The 18,719-nt window shown below is 44.0% G+C and overlaps 1 protein-coding gene across 1 annotated transcript; it reads left to right on the forward strand.

The window, feature by feature from the left end:
• The first annotated feature begins 625 nt into the window (after window positions 1–625).
• On the forward strand, window positions 626–18,434 carry LOC140065374 (myelin-associated glycoprotein-like). Its single transcript, XM_072112970.1, has 8 exons — window positions 626–672; window positions 2,667–3,020; window positions 4,364–4,663; window positions 5,317–5,583; window positions 14,184–14,453; window positions 14,984–15,086; window positions 15,871–16,015; window positions 18,157–18,434. Exons 1-8 carry the CDS (start codon window positions 630–632, stop codon window positions 18,226–18,228), a joined length of 1,554 nt encoding a protein of 517 aa, XP_071969071.1. The 5' UTR covers window positions 626–629; the 3' UTR covers window positions 18,229–18,434.
• The last annotated feature ends 285 nt before the right edge of the window (window positions 18,435–18,719 follow it).

Genomic DNA, 18,719 nt, shown 5'->3' on the forward strand with positions numbered 1-18,719 from the left:
AGTTTTTTGCATGCTGTAATGTAATGAATGAGAAAGATGCTGCGGCTTCAAAATCCTGATGAAATCTTGATCTTTCGTTATATATATATATATATATATATATATATATATATATATATATACAATGTGGGACCATGGATGTGATTGGCTGAGAGATACTGGGGCATATTTACTTACCCGGCCCATTCGCGATCCAGCGGCGTGTTCTCTGCGGTGGATTCGGGTCTTCCGGCGATTCACTAAGTTCCTCCGACGTCCACCAGGTGTCGCTGCTGCGCTGAAGAGCATCGGAACGCACTGGAGTTCACCGAGCCATCCTGGATGAAGGTAAGCGCGTGTCCCGCGACACTTTTTTTTTTTAATGCGGCGGTTTCTCCGAATCCGTCGGGTTATCGTTCGGCCACGCCCCCTGATTTCCGTCGCGTGCATGCCGGCGCCCATGCGCCACAATCCGATCGCGTGCGCCAAAATCCCAGGGCAATACAGGGAAAATCGGCGCAAATCGGAAATATTCGGGTAACACGTCAGGAAAACGCGAATCGGGCCCTTAGTACATAACCCCGACTGTATATTTCCTTACTGTTCTCTATGTGTTCTTCATGTTTCTTTGTTTTCTCCATAGTTCATCAATGGATCAGAAAACTACGTTATTCATTCTATTCTTGCTGAAAGGTAACAAGTCTTCTGGATTTTACTTACCCAAAGAGAGACAAAACCCTCTATCTTATCTGAATGGGCGGGAAAGGGGGTGGTAGGAAAATATTCTGCAATGTTGAGGCTTGTAATGTGTCCGTGTAAATTGAATCAGATTTGCCGTTTTGGCAGAGCTGCCCCATAATTATATCTTTTCCCATATTTACATTTTACTGTAGGTCACAAATGTCTAAAGAAAATAATTTTTTTCTAACAATTGTTCATAGTGCAAACACGACACACTTATCGTTTTACTTGAGACCACTTGGGACCCAACAGTTGGACAATCCCTTTAACCGACCATGCAAATACATAGAAAATTGGATTGAGGTTCCAAGACTGTATCTGGACTTGGTACACGAGGAATATGTCCTTACAATGCTGTGTTGTTAATGTCTCGATAGAAGTGCTTCCTAGCCTTTCCCAACTGTTCTGGGTGATTGCTGTAGTATTCGATCTAAAGGCAGAGGGGCGAACAGTGTGGACACGCCCCCAGTGCACCAAGTCCTGCTACAATCCTGGAATATGAATACATTGTTCATGGTCCTGCTTTTATAAACAACAAATATAAAGACCATACCGATAGCTGTATTGGGACCGTGATCAAAATTGGGCAATTTTCATCACTAGAAGGGGCATTGTTGATAAGCCACAATACAAAGGGTTGTTAATTATATTGTATGAGGCTTCTAGATCTAGGAATATAATACATCTCTTGTAACTACCTCTCTCTGCACTCCCATTTACCCACGGCACCACCTGTCACTGCCAGGCCGATGTTTACAGAGGCCGAAGGTGCCATCCGGGACACTGCAGAACATCTGCTAGAGCCTGAAAATAATACTGCAACAGGGGCCTGGCCATGGTCAGACTGGCACCAGTGGCCTCTGTACACCAACAGAAGCCCGGGAATGATGGGAGGCGCCGTGGGTGAACAAGAGTGCAGAGGAAAGAGGTAAGTATATTAGGTATATTTTTTTCCTAGACAGCTCTTTTAATATTACTTTCAGAGGAGGAATTTTGTTCTTGATTTACTAAGAGGTCCCATTCGTTATGGAAAGCAAACTGCACCTTATTCCTCCCCCCACCACACATACATGTCAGAAGAGTGGTGCGATAAACCCACAAAAAGTCACAATTCCTGGAAGTGTGCCAGGAATTATGACTTTTTCCACGGATGTTATGACAAAAACTGGCCTGATAGACATGAAATTGTACAAAAAAACAACTCTACCTAAAGATATTTGGAAATGCTCAGTGACAAAAGCAATGACCACCACATCGGATACACCTCTGCTTCACAAAACAAAGTACCTTATATACTCGAGTATAAGCCTAGTTTTTCAACACAAAATTTGTGCTCAAAAACCCTAATTCGGCTTATACTCGAGTCAACTAAAAAATAAAGTCAAAACTCACCTTTCTGACATCACCTGTAGGTCCTCTTCTGTCTGAGACAGTCTGAGACAGAAGAGGACCTATGGGGGACGTCGGAAAAATGAGTACAGTGTTATTTTTTTTCCTACTACAGGGGCTGGGCAGGCTGTATGCTACAGGGGCTGAGCAGGCTGTATGCTACAGGGGCTGGCAGACTATATACTGGGAGGCTGTAACCAATGCATTTCCCACCCTCGGCTTATACTCGAGTCAATAGGTTTTCCCAGTTTTTTGTGTTGAAATTAGGGGTTTCGGCTTATACTCGGGTCGGCTTATACTCGAGTATATACGGTAATAAAAAAAAAAATTAAAAAAGGATGACTTCCATTTCTTCTTGAGACTGTCTGATATTGAAACTCCATGAAACCGTGAATGCACTGCTCTACTATATATGACTTGTAGACAGGAAGGGCTCTGTTTTTTGAGGACAGCAATTCCTAGTTCAGTAAACTATAACTGATCTAAAATTTTAAAAAAAGCTACATTTATAATTTTTTTTAAGTTGTTGATATTGGATATATATTTCCTCTCTCTAGGCCTCCTCTGCACTGCAGATCAGAATCACCTTACAATTCCTAAGAGTATTTCAACAATAAAAGATTCCTGTGTGGTTATCCCCTGCAGTTACACCTATCCCAATCCTAAGTTATCGAGTGGGGAGATTTCGGGGATATGGTATGCCGCCATTGATAAGCTCAAGGGACATATAAAATTTCTTAGTAGCACAAAACCTGAGGATAATCCCCACTTTATAGGGGATCTTGGCACAGGGAACTGCTCCTTAATAATACACAATGTGCAGCCTGAAGACCCGAAGATCTACTATTTCCGAGTAGAGATGAAACATTTTAAGTTTTCATACTCACCTACTGTCACATTAAATGTACTAGGTAAGTGAATTGTAGAATTATTTTACTGGGGTGCTCCACTATAGACGGGTTATTAGGTTTAGCCTTCTGTAAGAATCTCTTATCTGAACCTAATTTATTGCTCTAGAATTTGAATTGACCTAAGTGATCAATCCTTCATGATAAGTCACCAATATAAATTTCAAAAAAGAACTTGATAAGCTGTGACATCATCTATTGTCAGTAGTGATGTAATGATGGGTCAGTGTTATCTATATAGAGGTCATTGTACAGGGAGGGGGAGGAGATAAGCTGTGACATCATCTATTGTCAGTAGTGATGTAATGATGGGTCAGTGTTATCTATAAAGAGATCATTGTAAAGGGAGGGGGTGAAGATAAGCTGTGACATCATCTATTGTCAGTAGTGATGTAATGATCGGTCAGTGTTATCTATATAGTAGTCATTGTAAAGGGAGGGGGAGGAGATAAGCTGTGACATCATCTATTGTCAGTAGTGATGTAATGATGAGTCAGTGTTATCTATATAGAGGTCATTGTACAGGGAGGGGGAGGAGATAAGCTGTGACATCATCTATTGTCAGTAGTGATGTAATAATGGGTCAGTGTTATCTATATAGAGGTCATTGTACAGGGAGGGGGAGGAGATAAGCTGTGACATCATCTATTGTCAGTAGTGATGTAATAATGAGTCAGTGTTATCTATATAGAGGTCATTGTACAGGGAGGGGGAGGAGATAAGCTGTGACATCATCTATTGTCAGTAGTGATGTAATAATGGGTCAGTGTTATCTATATAGAGGTCATTGTACAGGGAGGGGGAGGGGATAAGCTGTGATATCATCTATTGTCAGTAGTGATGTAATAATGGGTCAGTGTTATCTATATAGAGGTCATTGTACAGGGAGGGGGAGGGGATAATCTGTGACATCATGTATTGTCAGTAGTGATGTAATGATGGGTGTTATCTATATAGAGGCCATTGTACAGGGAGGGGGAGGAGATAACCTGTTATGTCATCTATTGTCAGATTGTCTATCTAGAGAAAGTAATAAAACAGGTTCTCAGGTGAACCAAACATATTTTAAGCATTAACTTATATGTTGTGGCATTACCATTAATGTCCAAAGTGGAAACTACCCTCAGATTTGCCCCTGGAGCTTCTTTTTCAGAGGGCATTTTGGACGAAACGTATAAAAACAAAATATAATATTAACTAACTTTAAATCTCCATAAGCTGACCTCCACTAAGGCCCATGATGACTTAATTCTACATGCTAATCTCATTTAATGTTTTATGTTTAGATTATTTATGGAAACAATCAAACCATTAACTACTATCTTTCTTTGTTTAATTGAATTCAGAAAACCCTTCATGTCCCACATTAGTGTTTCCATCTCAGACCATCCCAGAGGCAACCAAAGTTTCTCTGTCATGTTCTACCCACTACACATGTTCGGCTGATGTTGCAGTTTTGGTGTGGTCTTCTCAAGAAGGACAAGTTATTGTTACACGCAGCTACGAAGGTGATGGAGTGTGGAAGGTGGAATCCAAGCAAACATTTAATGTGTCCAGAAATCATGATGGGATGTCCATTGGCTGCCACGCGAGCTACTCTTCAGGAGTCAAGTCACAAGTCATGAAAGCCAATTTAAGTATCAGCTGTAAGATTTGTAATTTAATGTATGTTGAAAATTCATTGCACTCTAATGGAGCATAGAAGATATCATAAAGATCTAGATCTAGAACTTGTCCCGAGATGTCCTCATTATATGCTCTTCTTGAAGGAGATGAGAGCAAACACCAAGTTTCTCTCCTATGTAGGTTAGGGTTAGGTAGTTAAAATCAGCACCTGAACAGAGGCTATTGTAATCAGGATCAGACTGGCCCACCAGAGTACTAGAGGCTCCTCCGTTGAGACCAGGGGATATTGCTTGTAGGATAATCCACAAATATCATGGATTATTAGTCTTTTTGGTCATTTAATATAGACATTTAACCAGACCTTTGTGAATGGAGGGATGGATTCATGGATTTATGGATGAATGGATTCAACGCTATCACCATTGGTGGGCAACAGTCCAACAATAATTGGAATAGTTTCTTTATGGTCGCTCACGTTTGTCTATTCCACTCTAAAGGGAATGCCCCAAAAATTGTCAAAACTTTTACTCATGTGATTTTTCCTTGTGAACAGATGAAGCATCATGTTGTTGTTATACACATCCATCACCATGATGATTATTACTTCATTATTATTATTATTATTTATTTTATGCTTCTTCTAAATCCACTGACTAATTTCTTACTATTTTAGATAAGCCAGAAATTCTCAAGGAGTCTAAATGTAAAAAGAACGGGAGTGCAATATACTGCGAGTGTACGGCAATGGCCCATCCTCCAGCAAGTATCAGCTGGAACAGCACCGGTATCAATGTCACCGAGACGTCTGGATTCTCTATAAATTCATCTTCTGGCTACAAGGCAATGTCCAGGCTGGAAGGAGCAGCGATGTCACCTGGAGATCTTTGGTGTACAGCTGAGAACATGGAAGGCTCAGTGTCCCAGAATCTTCCAGTCTATGGTAATATGTGGTCACCATGTACCAATGATGTTATGTGAATCTAATGTCCAGCTCCCCCACATTTCTGCTGCTCTTATCAACTGATAAACAGAGAATAGAACAGGAGGCAGACTGCACCATTCTTAGTGTAGTGGCTCATCTATGATATATTATTTAATGTTCAATAACTCTAGAAAAGCCACAGGGGTCATCTCTGAAAGCAGCACGACAGGAGTGTGAGTGGAGGTTCCCGGCAAAATCTACTAAAATCCTGCAATGGTCCATAAATAGTTATTTGTCCTACGCTCCAGTTGAGCCTTTTCTCCTGCTGTTCCTTGGGATTTCTCGGGCTGAAACTCATAGCTCTCAGCCATATGTGGTATTACTACCTGGGCCCAGTGACATCCTGTGGCCAAGGGCAGCCCTATGTGCAACTGGAGCCCGTATCATGGTTTACCCTCTCCCCATTAGCTGCTTCCCATTGATCGTTACTAGAGATGAGCGAACATGCTCGTCCGAGCTTGATGCTCGTTCGAGCATTAGCGTACTCGAAACTGCTCGTTGCTCGGACGAATACTTCGCCCGCTCGAGAAAATGGCAGCTCCCGCCGTTTTGCTTTTTGGCGGCCAGAAACAGAGCCAATCACAAGTCAGGAGACTCTGCACTCCACCCAGCATGACGTGGTACCCTTACACGTCGATAGCAGTGGTTGGCTGGCCTGATCAGGTGATCCTGGAATAGACTAGCCCCTGCCTGCGCTGCTCGGATCATTCTGTGTCTGGATGCCGCTAGGGAGAGAGCTGCTGCTGGTCAGGGAAAGCGTTAGGGTGTTCTATTAGAATAGTGTTAGGCAGGAGTGATTCTACAAGAACCCAACAGCCCTTCTTAGGGCTACAATAACGTTATACTTTTTTTTTTTTATTTGCTTGTGGCTGGGCTTGCTGGCACTAGTAGTGCAGCTAGTACCATATTGTGAGGAATTTGCAGGGGGACTTGCTACCGTTGTGTTTAGCTGTTAGTGACACACATATCCACCTCAAACACCAAAGTGGGAAAATTTATTAGGGGTTGGATTTCAATTAGGCACAGTCTGCCATTTACTTTTTATTTTACGTTTATTTTTTCATAACTCAGCGTCATCTCATCTGGCATAGTAGTGTGCTTTCATACTTGGCTAGAAAATAGCCATAGGAGAATCCAAACGGCTTACTTACACCTACAATAGCGTTATATATTTTATTTCTGGTTGATCTGCTGGTGGCTGTCCTTGCTGCAGTGCATCTACTAGCAAATTGTGAGGAATTTGTAGTGAGACTTGCGACCGCTGTGTTTAGCGCTTAGTGACGCACATATCCATCGCAAAGACCGAAGTGGGAAAATTTATTAGGGGTTGGATTTCAATTAGGCACAGTCTGCCATTTCCTTTTTTATTTTACGTTTATTTTTTCATAACTCAGCGTCATCTCATCTGGCATAGCAGTGTGCTTTCATACTTGGCTAGAAAATAGCCATAGCAATAGGATAGCATCGTTTGGTTTTAAAAACTAAAAAACACACAAAAAAAAATAAAACACAAAAAAAAGTAAAAAAAAAATTAAAGTTATAACTTTCATTTTCAAAATGTTTAACCCGAGGGCTAGGGGAAGAGGACGAGGGCGGGGACGTGGGAGTCCAACTACTGCAGGGGTCAGAGGCCGTGGTCCTGGGCGGGGTGAGACACCACCTGCTGATGAGGGAGCAGGGGAACGCCGCAGAGCTACACTCCCTAGGTTCATGTCTGAAGTTACTGGGACTCGTGGTAGAGCACTGTTGAGGCCAGAACAGTGCGAACAGGTGATGTCGTGGATTGCCGACAATGCTTCGAGCAATTTGTCCACCAGTCAGTCTTCCACGCAGTCCACCCATGTCACCGAAATCGGCACTCCTCCAGCTCCTGCACCTCAGCCTCCTCCCCCCCAGTCTGCCCCCTCCCAGGAAAATTTGCCATTTGAACCGGCATACTCTGAGGAACTGTTTCTGGACCCTTCCCACAGTCACAAACCACTTGTCCAGTTGCTGCTGAGCAATTTTCCGATGCCCAGGTTTTCCACCAGTCGCAGTCTGTGGGTGATGATGACCTTCTTGACGTAGTGGAAGAAGTGTGTAAAGAGGTGTCCGACGATGAGGAGACACGGTTGTCAGACAGTGGTGAAGTTGTTGTCAGGGCAGGAAGTCCGAGGGGGGAGCAGACTGAGGGATTGGAGGATGATGAGGTGACAGACCCAAGCTGGGTTGAGAGGCCGGGTGAACACAGTGCTTCTGAGACGGAGGAGAGTCCTCGACCAGAACAGGTTGGAAGAGGCAGTGGTGGGGCCAGACGGAGAGGCAGGGCCAGAGCAGGTGCATCAGCGCCTGTGTCACGTAGTGAAGCTCCCGTGGCGAGGGCTCCCGCGGCGAGGGCTAGATTTTCAGAAGTCTGGAGGTTCTTTAAGGAAACACCGGATGACCCACGGACTGTGGTGTGCAACCTTTGCCAAACCAGGATCAGCAGGGGTTCCACCACTACTAGCTTAACTACCACCAGTATGCGCAGGCATATGAATGCTAAACACCCGAATCAGTGGCACCAAGCCCGTTCACCTCCGGCCGTGCACACCACTGCTCCTTCCCCTGTGTCAGCTGATAGTCAGCCCCCTGCCCAGGACCCTGGCACAAAAACCCCATCGTCGCCTCCACGATCCTCCACAGCATCCACCAGCGTTCAGCTCTCCATACCCCAGACGCTGGAGCGGAAAAGAAAATATAGTGCAACCCACCTGCACGCCCAAGCCCTTAATGTCCACATCTCCAGATTGCTTAGCCTGGAGATGCTGCCCTATAGGCTAGTAGAGACCGAGGCCTTTCGCAACCTCATGGCGGCGGCCGCCCCTCGGTATTCGGTCCCCAGCCGCCACTACTTTTCCCGATGTGCCGTCCCAGCCCTGCACCAGCACGTGTCAGACAACATCATCCGTGCCCTGACCAACGCCGTTTCTGACAAGGTCCACCTGACCACGGACACGTGGACGAGTGCTGCCGGGCAGGGCCACTATATATCGCTGACGGCACATTGGGTTAACTTGGTGGAGGCTGGGACCGAGTCTGACCCTGCGGCTGGTCATATACTGCCGACGCCGAGGATTGCGGGGCCTACCTCGGTCCAGGTCTTTCAGGCCTACTATGCCTCCTCCTCCTCCCACCCCTCCTCCACCTCCTCCTCCGAACTACCATCCGTGGGCATGGCGCCATCAGTCGCTAGCTCTAGGCACAGCAGCAGTGCCGTCGCTAAGCGACAGCAGGCGGTGCTCAAACTGCTGAGCCTAGGCGATAAAAGGCACACCGCCCAAGAACTATTACAGGGCATCACGGCGCAGACTGATCTGTGGCTGGCACCGCTGAACCTGAAGCCAGGCATGGTTGTGTGTGACAACGGCCGTAACCTGGTGGCGGCTCTGCAACTCGGCAGACTGACACATGTGCCATGCCTGGCCCATGTGTTAAATCTCATAGTTCAGCGTTTCCTCAAGACATACCCCAATCTGTCTGATTTGCTCACGAAGGTGTGCCGCATCTGTGCGCATTTCAGGAAGTCCAGCACAGATGCTGCCACTCTCAGGGCAGCGCAGCGCCGCCTCCAACTGCCCGCTCACCGACTGTTGTGCGACGTGCCCACGAGGTGGAATTCAACATTAACCATGTTATCCAGAGTTTACCAGCAGCGCAGAGCGATTGTAGACTGCCAGATGTCAACTTCCACCAGAACTGGTAGTCAGGTCAGTCAGCTTCCTCAAGTCTACAATGAGGAGTGGACGTGGATGTCTGATATCTGTCAGGTGCTGAGTAACTTTGAGGAGTCAACACAGATGGTCAGTGGCGATGCCGCCATCATCAGCCTCACCATCCCGCTGGTTGGCCTGTTGAAAAACTCTCTGATCAGCATGAAGTCGGAAGCTTTGCGCTCGTCACAAGAGACGGGGCAAGAAGATTCCCTTGTTGATAGCCAAAGCACCCTCAGGTCTGTTTCTCAGCGCATATCGGAGGAGGTGGAGGAGGAAGAGGAGGAGAATGTTGGCGAGACACAAGCGGGGAGCATTGCTCAGACCTTCACTGTTCAGCGTGTATGGGCAGAAGAAGAGGAGTTGGAGGAGGAGGAGATGGACAGTCAGGCCAGTGAGGGGAGTGAATTCTTGAGAGTTGGGACTCTGGCGCATATGGCAGATTTCATGCTAGGCTGCCTATCCCGTGACCCTCGCGTTCAAAGAATTTATTCCAGCACCGATTACTGGGTATTCACTCTCCTGGACCCACGGTACAAGCAAAATCTTTCCACTCTCATCCCTGGAGAGGAAAGGAGTGTGAGAATGCATGAATACCAGCAGGCCCTGGTGCACAAGCTGAAACAGTATTTCCCTTCTGACAGCGCTAGCGGCAGAGTGCGTAGTTCTGCGGGACAAGTAGCGAGGGAGAGTAGGCGAGCGGGCAGCTTGTCCAGCACTGGCAAGGGTACGCTTTACAAGGCTTTTGCCAGCTTTATGTCACCCCAGCAAGACACTGTCACCTGTCCCCAGTCTCGGCAGAGTAGGGCTGATCTTTACAGAAAGATGGTGAGGGAGTACGTAGCTGACCATACCATCGTCCTAAATGATCACACAGCTCCCTACAACTACTGGGTTTCAAAGCTGGACATGTGGCACGAACTGGCGCTGTACGCCTTGGAGGTTCTTGCCTGCCCTGCCGCTAGCGTCTTGTCCGAGCGGGTTTTCAGTGCAGCTGGTGGCATCATCACCGATAAGCGTACACGCCTGTCGACTGACAGCGCTGACAGGCTGATGCTTATTAAGATGAATAAAGCCTGGATTTCTCATAATTTCCAATCTCCACCAGGTGAAGGAAGCTCAACCTGAATAATTTATGCACTCCTCCTCCTCCTCATTTTCCTCCTTCTCCTCCTCTTTGTACACTAAAGCAGAGGAAACTGGCTATTTTTTGACAGGGCCCACTGGCTCTAGCTATAGTACTTTATGCATTTAATTTTTCTGGAGGGCCACCTACCCGGTCCTCTGTTTTAAACAATTTTTGGGAGTGCCACATACAGGCACTCAATCTATTCAATTTTTCTGGAGGGCCACCTACCTGCTCCTCTGGTTTGAAAACTTTTTTGGACTGCCACATACAGGCACTCAATCTATTTCATTTTTCTGGAGGGCCACCTACCTGCTCCTCTGGTTTGAAAACTTTTTTGGACTGCCACATACAGGCACTCAATCTATTTCATTTTTCTGGAGGGCCACCTACCTGCTCCTCTGGTTTGAAAACTTTTTTGGACTGCCACATACAGGCACTCAATCTATTCCATTTTTCTGGAGGGCCACCTACCTGCTCCTCTGGTTTGAAAACTTTTTTGGACTGCCACATACAGGCACTATCCAAATTAAATTGTCTCCATAGCAGCGTCCACACGTTGTCTCCATTGCTACCTCCAAAAGTCGTCCATACATCGTCCCCTTATCAAACGAGGTGTGTCAGGCAGAAATTTGGGTTGTTTTCATGGATTCCACATCAAAGTTGTTAACTTTGTCGCCACCCTGCTGTGTTATCCACAAAATATACTGGCAAACTTTTACCATTTAGGGATATTATTTCAGCGCTTCTTGCGCATCTGTTTACATTCCCCTCACCCGCCATATCCCAAACTTATAAGAACGCTACTACACTTAACTTGGTGCAGGCTGGGACCGAGTCTGACCCTGGGGCTGGTCATATACTGCCGACGCCGAGGATTGCGGGGCCTACCTCGGTCCAGGTCTCAAAGGCCTACTATACCTCCTCCTCCTCCCACCCCTCCTCCACCTCCTCCTCCTCCGAATTACCATCCGTGGCCATGGCGCCATCAGTCGGTAGCTCTAGGCACAGCAGCAGTGCCGTCGCTAAGCGACAGCAGGCGGTGCTCAAACTGCTGAGCCTAGGCGATAAAAGGCACACCGCCCAAGAGCTATTACAGGGCATTCCACATCAAACTTGTTAACTTTGTCGCCACCCTGCTGTGTAATCCCCAAAATATACTGGCAAACTTTTATCATTTACCGATATTATTTCAGCGCTTCTTGCGCATCTGTTTACATTCCCCTCACCCGCCATATCCCAAACTTATAAGAACGCTACTACACTTGTTCTTAGACAAAAGGTTCTTAGAAGTGCTGTTTGGGGAGTAGCCTAGAGACAGGGGCTTGGATTGGCGAAAGCTCGCCTGGCAGCGGAGCGCCAGCTCCATGCCAAGATCCAACTAACATAGTTTTAACTGCAGCACCTTTAATCTACTACTAGTTCACTGCCTCCATACATGGTCCCCTTATCAAACGAGCTTTGTCAGGCAGAATTTTGGGTTGTTTTCATGGCTTCCACATCAAACTTGTTAACTTTGTCGCCACCCTGCTGTGTAATCCACAAAATATACTGGCAAACTTTTATCATGTACCGATATTATTTGAGCGCTTCTTGCTCACCTCCTTTGGTTCCTCTCTGCCACCCATTGGTTTGAAGCCTGAGTCCATTTAGGGTATGTCGCCATGACACTCTCTAGCCTGCTGCCGCTGCATCTGCATGCCATCCCCTATAGTGTCAGGGTCAATTATTGCATGTTTTATATGCTATCTAGCTTCATTCTGTCACTCTGTCATGGCCATGCTGTTGCCCATAATTTTGGCATAATGGTGCGATTAAGCAGCCTCAGAGGCATCCATGCATGCTGCCCCTGCTGTTTCCTGTCCATTTCCGTGGTGTTTCCATCCTTTTCTGAGGTTCCCAGGTGTTTGGCCAAGCTTCCCTGTGCAGAGCCTTGGTCCCCTTGAAAAATGCTCGAGTCTCCCATTGACTTCAATGGGGCTCGTTATTCGAGACGAGCACTCGAGCATCGGGAAAAGTTCGTCTCGAATAACGAGCACCCGAGCATTTTAGTGCTCGCTCATCTCTAATCGTTATTGGAGCCCAATGGGGATTAGTTGGGATCCTTCTGTCAGGAGAATACTCCTTATCCAGTACAGCAAGACCAGTAATTATGTATTTCAAGTAGTCACTATGAGGTTTTCCAGTTCTAATCTACATTGTTAGGGGATTTTAAAATTAAATTAAAAATGTTTGAATGTTTTTACAACAAACAGTAAAACAAAGAACTTCCTTATGCTGCTGCCTCCATACATTGTGATTTCTATATTGTGCTCTTTAACTACAAATCTGTCAGGGCATGATAGGTAATAAGATAACTGGAGCTGTTTGCACACAGTGGGGCGGATCCGCGGATCGCATTTCCGTCAGACTTCCCAACATTTTCGGTATTTGCGCCGTTGTGACAGGGATTTAGCAGGGGATTGTGTCACACGTGATCGGATTTTGGTGGCAGCGGCTTTCATGCGACAGAAATGGGGTGGGGGTGTCGAACGATCCGACTAATTCGGACTGAGCGCGATATTTAAGATTCAAATTGTGTCGCATCTAATGCACTTACATGCACCAGGAAGAAGAAAGTGAACTCCGGCGGACCGGCGCACGATCTTAGTGAATCGCGGCATAGTTCATTGTCATTGAACAATGCACTTTCGGGAACTCCGAGGGAACGGGTAAGTAAATGTGCCCCAGTGTTGGGTATTGTCCACAGAGAGATGTGTTAGTATAAGCAAGATAACATTTTACAGAAATGTAGGTAGAGATGACACACACAATGGTGTCTCCCTGGCTAATTATAGCCATGGCTAGTTGCTAAAGGCGTCAATTTGCCGGATTGGGTGTTTGGCCACCGATCTGGAAATGATAATGTCCAGGTCAGGCGGCCAAACCCGTACCCCGAACCTTGACCATTGGGTCTACTTATCTGTAATTGTAGTTTCTCCTAGTACACTGGCGGGAGGGTTTCCTCAAATTTTTTTCTAAACGGCTCCACAGCCCTTCCTCATTTGAGTGTCTGCCTCAGTATTCTAACAGAAACCTGCTACTGCTTTTACAAAGGTTGGAGCTGTGGAGCGGCTATAAGAAAAGCAGTCTGTTCTCAAAGTCCAGCTGCAATCCTGAGATATACACCTACACTTGTATTTCCCAAGGTATTGTTATATATTTCTCCAGGGACAATACATAACACTGTCAGCAGTCTTCATGGCCACATATAAAGATAGGGGGACATTTATCATTGTGCGTTGGCATATGATAAGACATAAGAGCCATGTACTTCCGGTGCTCTAGCCTCCCGATGTACTGGATGGCCAGCTGCGCTATTGTGATATCACCAGCGACTGCTCAGACTTGAGTGTGGTCCTGCCCTATGCTGGCCCAATCCGCTTCTGGCCGAGCCCCCTTTACACCACTCTACACTTGGTGTGTAGGAGGTAGAAAAGGGAAAATATTCAAAATCCCTGGCAGTTCATGAGGAATTGAGATTATTTTAGGACATCAGAACACCAGTATACAAGCCCTGATAAATGTCCCCAGTTGCATAACTGTGAATGACACACTTTCGTACCTTTGAATCTGCATTATATTATTGTTTATTTCATTATAATTTTTTGTGTTACTTTTTGGATTATGATATTGTTTTATTTAATGAACTTTCATTTTAGAAAAGCCGCAAATCCTCCAGGAATCTCACTGCAGAAAGAACCTGAGTGGAATATACTGTGAGTGTTCGGCAATGGCCAATCCTCCAGCGAGTATCACCTGGAGCAGCACCGGTATCAATGTCACCGAGACGTCTGGGTTCTCCATAAAGTCATCTTCTCATGGCAATAAGACAGTGTCCAGTCTGGAAAGTACAGTGATGTCACCTGCAGATCTGTGGTGCACAGCCGAGAATACGGAAGGCTCGGAAACTCACAATTTCTCAGTTCATGGTAATATAGCTTACTCTTCGACACAACATGAAGCTTCTAGGCTTCACTGTAATTTGTAACCCCCTGTAACCCCCTGTAACCCCCTAAAATTTATTTTTGGGTCCAATTTCTTTTTAAAGCGGCTTTGAAAGGGCTTATTTTAGATCCCCCTTTTAAATATTGTTAACTAATTCTTGTTTCCCGGTTATGCAAATGAACTTAAACAAAATAAAAGGAACAATTCCCAGTGTATTGGACATCCATGACACAATCTTTCAATATGAAAAAAAAAAATCTTTAAGATGGTGGTACCCTTTATTTATAGAAGAATATAATGAAAAATTTATTATAAATATAATTATTACAGTAATCTCATCCAATTTTTCCATGCACAATATAATTATATCATAATGTAACAGCAGTAAGCGATGAAAATACATTGAAAATGGCCTGGAAAATGGAAAAGTGGACTTTACACTTAATTTTATGCCTATCTTTGAGGATAAAAAGTAGCTGTTGGAATAGCTTACACGGTTTTCATTATTTTTAAGTGGACTGGATGAAGCCTGCCCTTATTGGAGGAGGAATTCTTGCAATTATTTTTGGTGTTGCTTCTGCTATCATTGTGATCACTAAATGCAGAGATAACTGCAGGTAAATATTATACATATTATATTATCTAATGGACGCTGAGATGGGTAATTATACATTATACACACTGGGGGCTAAATGAATTTTGATTGGGAGATAACTGTACATCCTATTGGCTGGTATATACGCAAGCTACAACATACTATTGTGCGACTGCCACAATAGTGAGGCCCAATCTTTTCCAGTTATGACCTTGTTATAATGGGGATTAGAACTCCAGGAAGACAGAGAGGACAGTGAGCCCTGAACTGACCCCAAAATACTGTCACCTGCCTACTTGCCTCTGCGTATCCCAATGATATGGGGCAACCACTAGGACATCTCCTTCCTAGATCTCAGTGGAGACACATAACAAGACAAACAGACAGACGAAAACAATAAAGTGTAATGAACAATCGGGGTTTACAACCGAGAAGGCAAACAAGGGCGGAATGGCAATTTTAAAGAATAGTCAATGATACAAGCCAAAGATCAAGTATCAAGAGTTGTAGCAGAAGCAAACAACAGCAGAAGTATGAATAGAGCCAGCTAGGAATTTGCCCAGCAAAGGGTATAGTAAGAGCCGCAAAATTATAGTGAGAAGAAACTGTACCCGAGGTGTTTGGAGATAAAACTCACAATCAGATGGAGTTAACTTTTGCCAGGCACAACCATGAGTGTGGCAAATACACCACTAGGGTCCAATTCACACAGCCGGACTAATAAAGAATTGTAGCCTGAAATATTTCTTACTTGTTACTCGTTTTACTTTCCATACATTAATTGATTTATATTATATTTTTTGTAGATCAAAAGGAAAGAAAACATCAAACCCAAACAATTACGCAATAGAGAACATAGAACATGATAAAGCTCTCAGGGGCAATAATCGGATGATGAGGAATACTGGAAGTATTGGCGATGAAAATGTGTATAAGAATATTTCATATGAGGTATAGCACTTCCTATTTTGTAATCATGTAGGTCTAATGCTTATCTTGAGTCACTGTAGAAGAAATTATGTAGCGTTACATACCAATAAATGAATGGTCAACCGGGAGTTAATACATTGATGGACCGGATCTTGTGAAGGAGGAGCTTAAACTTTGTAGCTTCCTGACTCGAAAGTTTTGACTAGAATTCTCAGTCTAAGGCCACATGCACATGACTGATGTAATATTATACTATTAAAAACATAAAAACTATTTTAAACTGCAAAAATCTTAACGCAAAAAGAATGTTAAATCTTTAAAAAGGTGTAAATCTTTTGTACAAATCTTTTGCTAAATTCTGAGGCCAATAACTTTTTCACACTTTGCTTTGTAAGGTGTAATTTTTTACAGTACGTGCTGGCGTTTTAATTTTTATCAATTTGGGGCCTATACAACTGTTTGATTATTGTTTATTTAAATATTTATGGATTGAAACATGACGAAAAAGTGACAATTAGTACAATTGGGCGCTATTTTCCTTTATGGTGCTCACGTCCGGGAATAATCTTTTTTATATTTTGATAGATTGGGCATTTTGGGACGTGGTGATACCTAACATGATTATGATTTTTACTGTTTATTTATTTTTATATGTGTTCTAGGGAAAGGGGAGTGATTTAAACTTTTTAAACTTTTTTAATTTTTTAATATTTTTTTTTTACTATTATTTCAGATCCTCTACGGTACTTTAACCCTGCAGGGTCTGATTGCTTATACTATATAATCCAATATTACGGTATTGCATTACATAGCAATTTTACTAATGATCTCTAATAAGACTGTAGGCTGCCATGGCAATGGCTCACCACCCTCCAATGACATCACGAGGGAAGGGGGGGGGGTAGTGTTAAGCTATCCAAGATGGCGGCGCCTATCAACAGCAGTTAACTGTAGTGATGGATGCCAGCACTGACAGCGGCAGTAACAGGTGGGTGCCAGCTGTATTATACAGCTGACACCCGCTGTGTATGGAGAGAGCTCAGCCTGTGAGCTCTCTACTTACATCCCCGCAACACCAGGACATAATAGTACATCCTGGGGTTGAAGGAAATATACAACCAGGATCAAGGATTGTAAATCAAGCACACTTACATGAAAGTATGTGCACCCTGCTGGCAGGATCTTTTCTTCTTTTAGCTGCTTATGTCCTGTTTAAAAATGTAATTATGCAAATGAGCTTGAAGGGCTCCATGTTCCATGGGTATTAATGGAGTCTGAAGCCCCTTAGGTTAATTTGCATACATTTAAAAGCCTTTTTTCTTAAAAACAAGGGCATAAAAAGCTAAAAGAAGAGCAGATCCTGCCAGAGGGGGCACATGCCAGTATGTCAGTGTGCTTGGTTTACAGTCCTTGATCCTTGATTCAAATCTGAATGTTATCACCCACCGGTAATACCATCGATCTGTAGTGAGATCATGAGCAACAATTCTAGGAAAAGGTTTAAAAGATTGGAGAATCTGAGGGCTTGCTCAACCCTATTTAAAAACATGTTTTATAGGAAGCCGTCTGGCTCTGACACAGTACAATCCATTCAAATGGATGACAGTATTGCCCATTTAACTGAATATGGCCGTGTGCTACCCATATTAAAATGCTATGGTACTGGTAGCCCAAAGACATAAAACAACACTCTACGCTAGGACCACTTCCTATTCAGGCGCGCATGGTGCATTTAAACGCTTGATATCGGTTTAAAAACATAACGAAAGCAAGCGCCGGCACCAGCTCACCCTGAGCTGTTGCATTACATTTGCTGCTTATACCCACCATCGGAAGTGGTGGGTTTCCTTTAAATGGACTAATTGTTGGGTAGGACCTTTCCCATTCCTAGAACATTCTGGAGGGAGAACTCACACTGGCAGGTAACCTGATATGTTCTGCTGGTAGCTTAAACTTGACTTGAACATGATCCAACTGGAGGGCCATAAACCAAATACGAAACATAATGAAGAAGTTATATGATGAAGACATATAATATTTAGGAATTAGAAAGGCTTGAAGAGGTTAGGGGAGGTTTTGTGTGGTAAAATCTTGACAATTGAAGTATGAATACTCTTTGAAATTCTGAAGACCCTTTCACTTGCACTTTTTATATTTTCTAGAATGGAAATGATGACATGAATTCTGATGACTACATCAATGTAAAAGAAGACGGGATCTACGCCAACTACTGACCCTATACACAGTTGCATATCTACATATGGTTGGACCTGTTGGTTACTTTTTATACTGTTACTATAGTCCTCATTCTATTAAGGAGCATTACTGAGATTCTGAGAATTGAGCTAACCCCTGGCTGAGGTTTCAGTTGCTTTTAGTTATTTCCGGAACTTACTTAAATGGAGCAGAAAGAAATGGAGCAGGCCCCACTGTTGATCAGATAGGGGATGACAACTTGAGACAACCTCTGTAACATAGTGGGTACCCACACACCATGGGGTTTAAGCCTTTATTCTGCTCTATCCTCTGTACTTTGTAAGTGTCTTTAACTGTATATCCTTGTTTTTAAAAAAGACATTTTTAATTCTACTTCTTTGAACTCTGTGTTGCTGTTGGATATACAGAATTAAAAAATAACATAAATTGATAAGTTCTAGAATACATTTTTCTGTTTTTTTCATGCACACAGTAGGCACTTTCTTTCCATTTTATTAATTGTTTATTC

The sequence above is a fragment of the Engystomops pustulosus genome, chromosome 6, assembly GCF_040894005.1.
Source record: "Engystomops pustulosus chromosome 6, aEngPut4.maternal, whole genome shotgun sequence".
Taxonomy (NCBI): domain Eukaryota; kingdom Metazoa; phylum Chordata; class Amphibia; order Anura; family Leptodactylidae; genus Engystomops; species Engystomops pustulosus.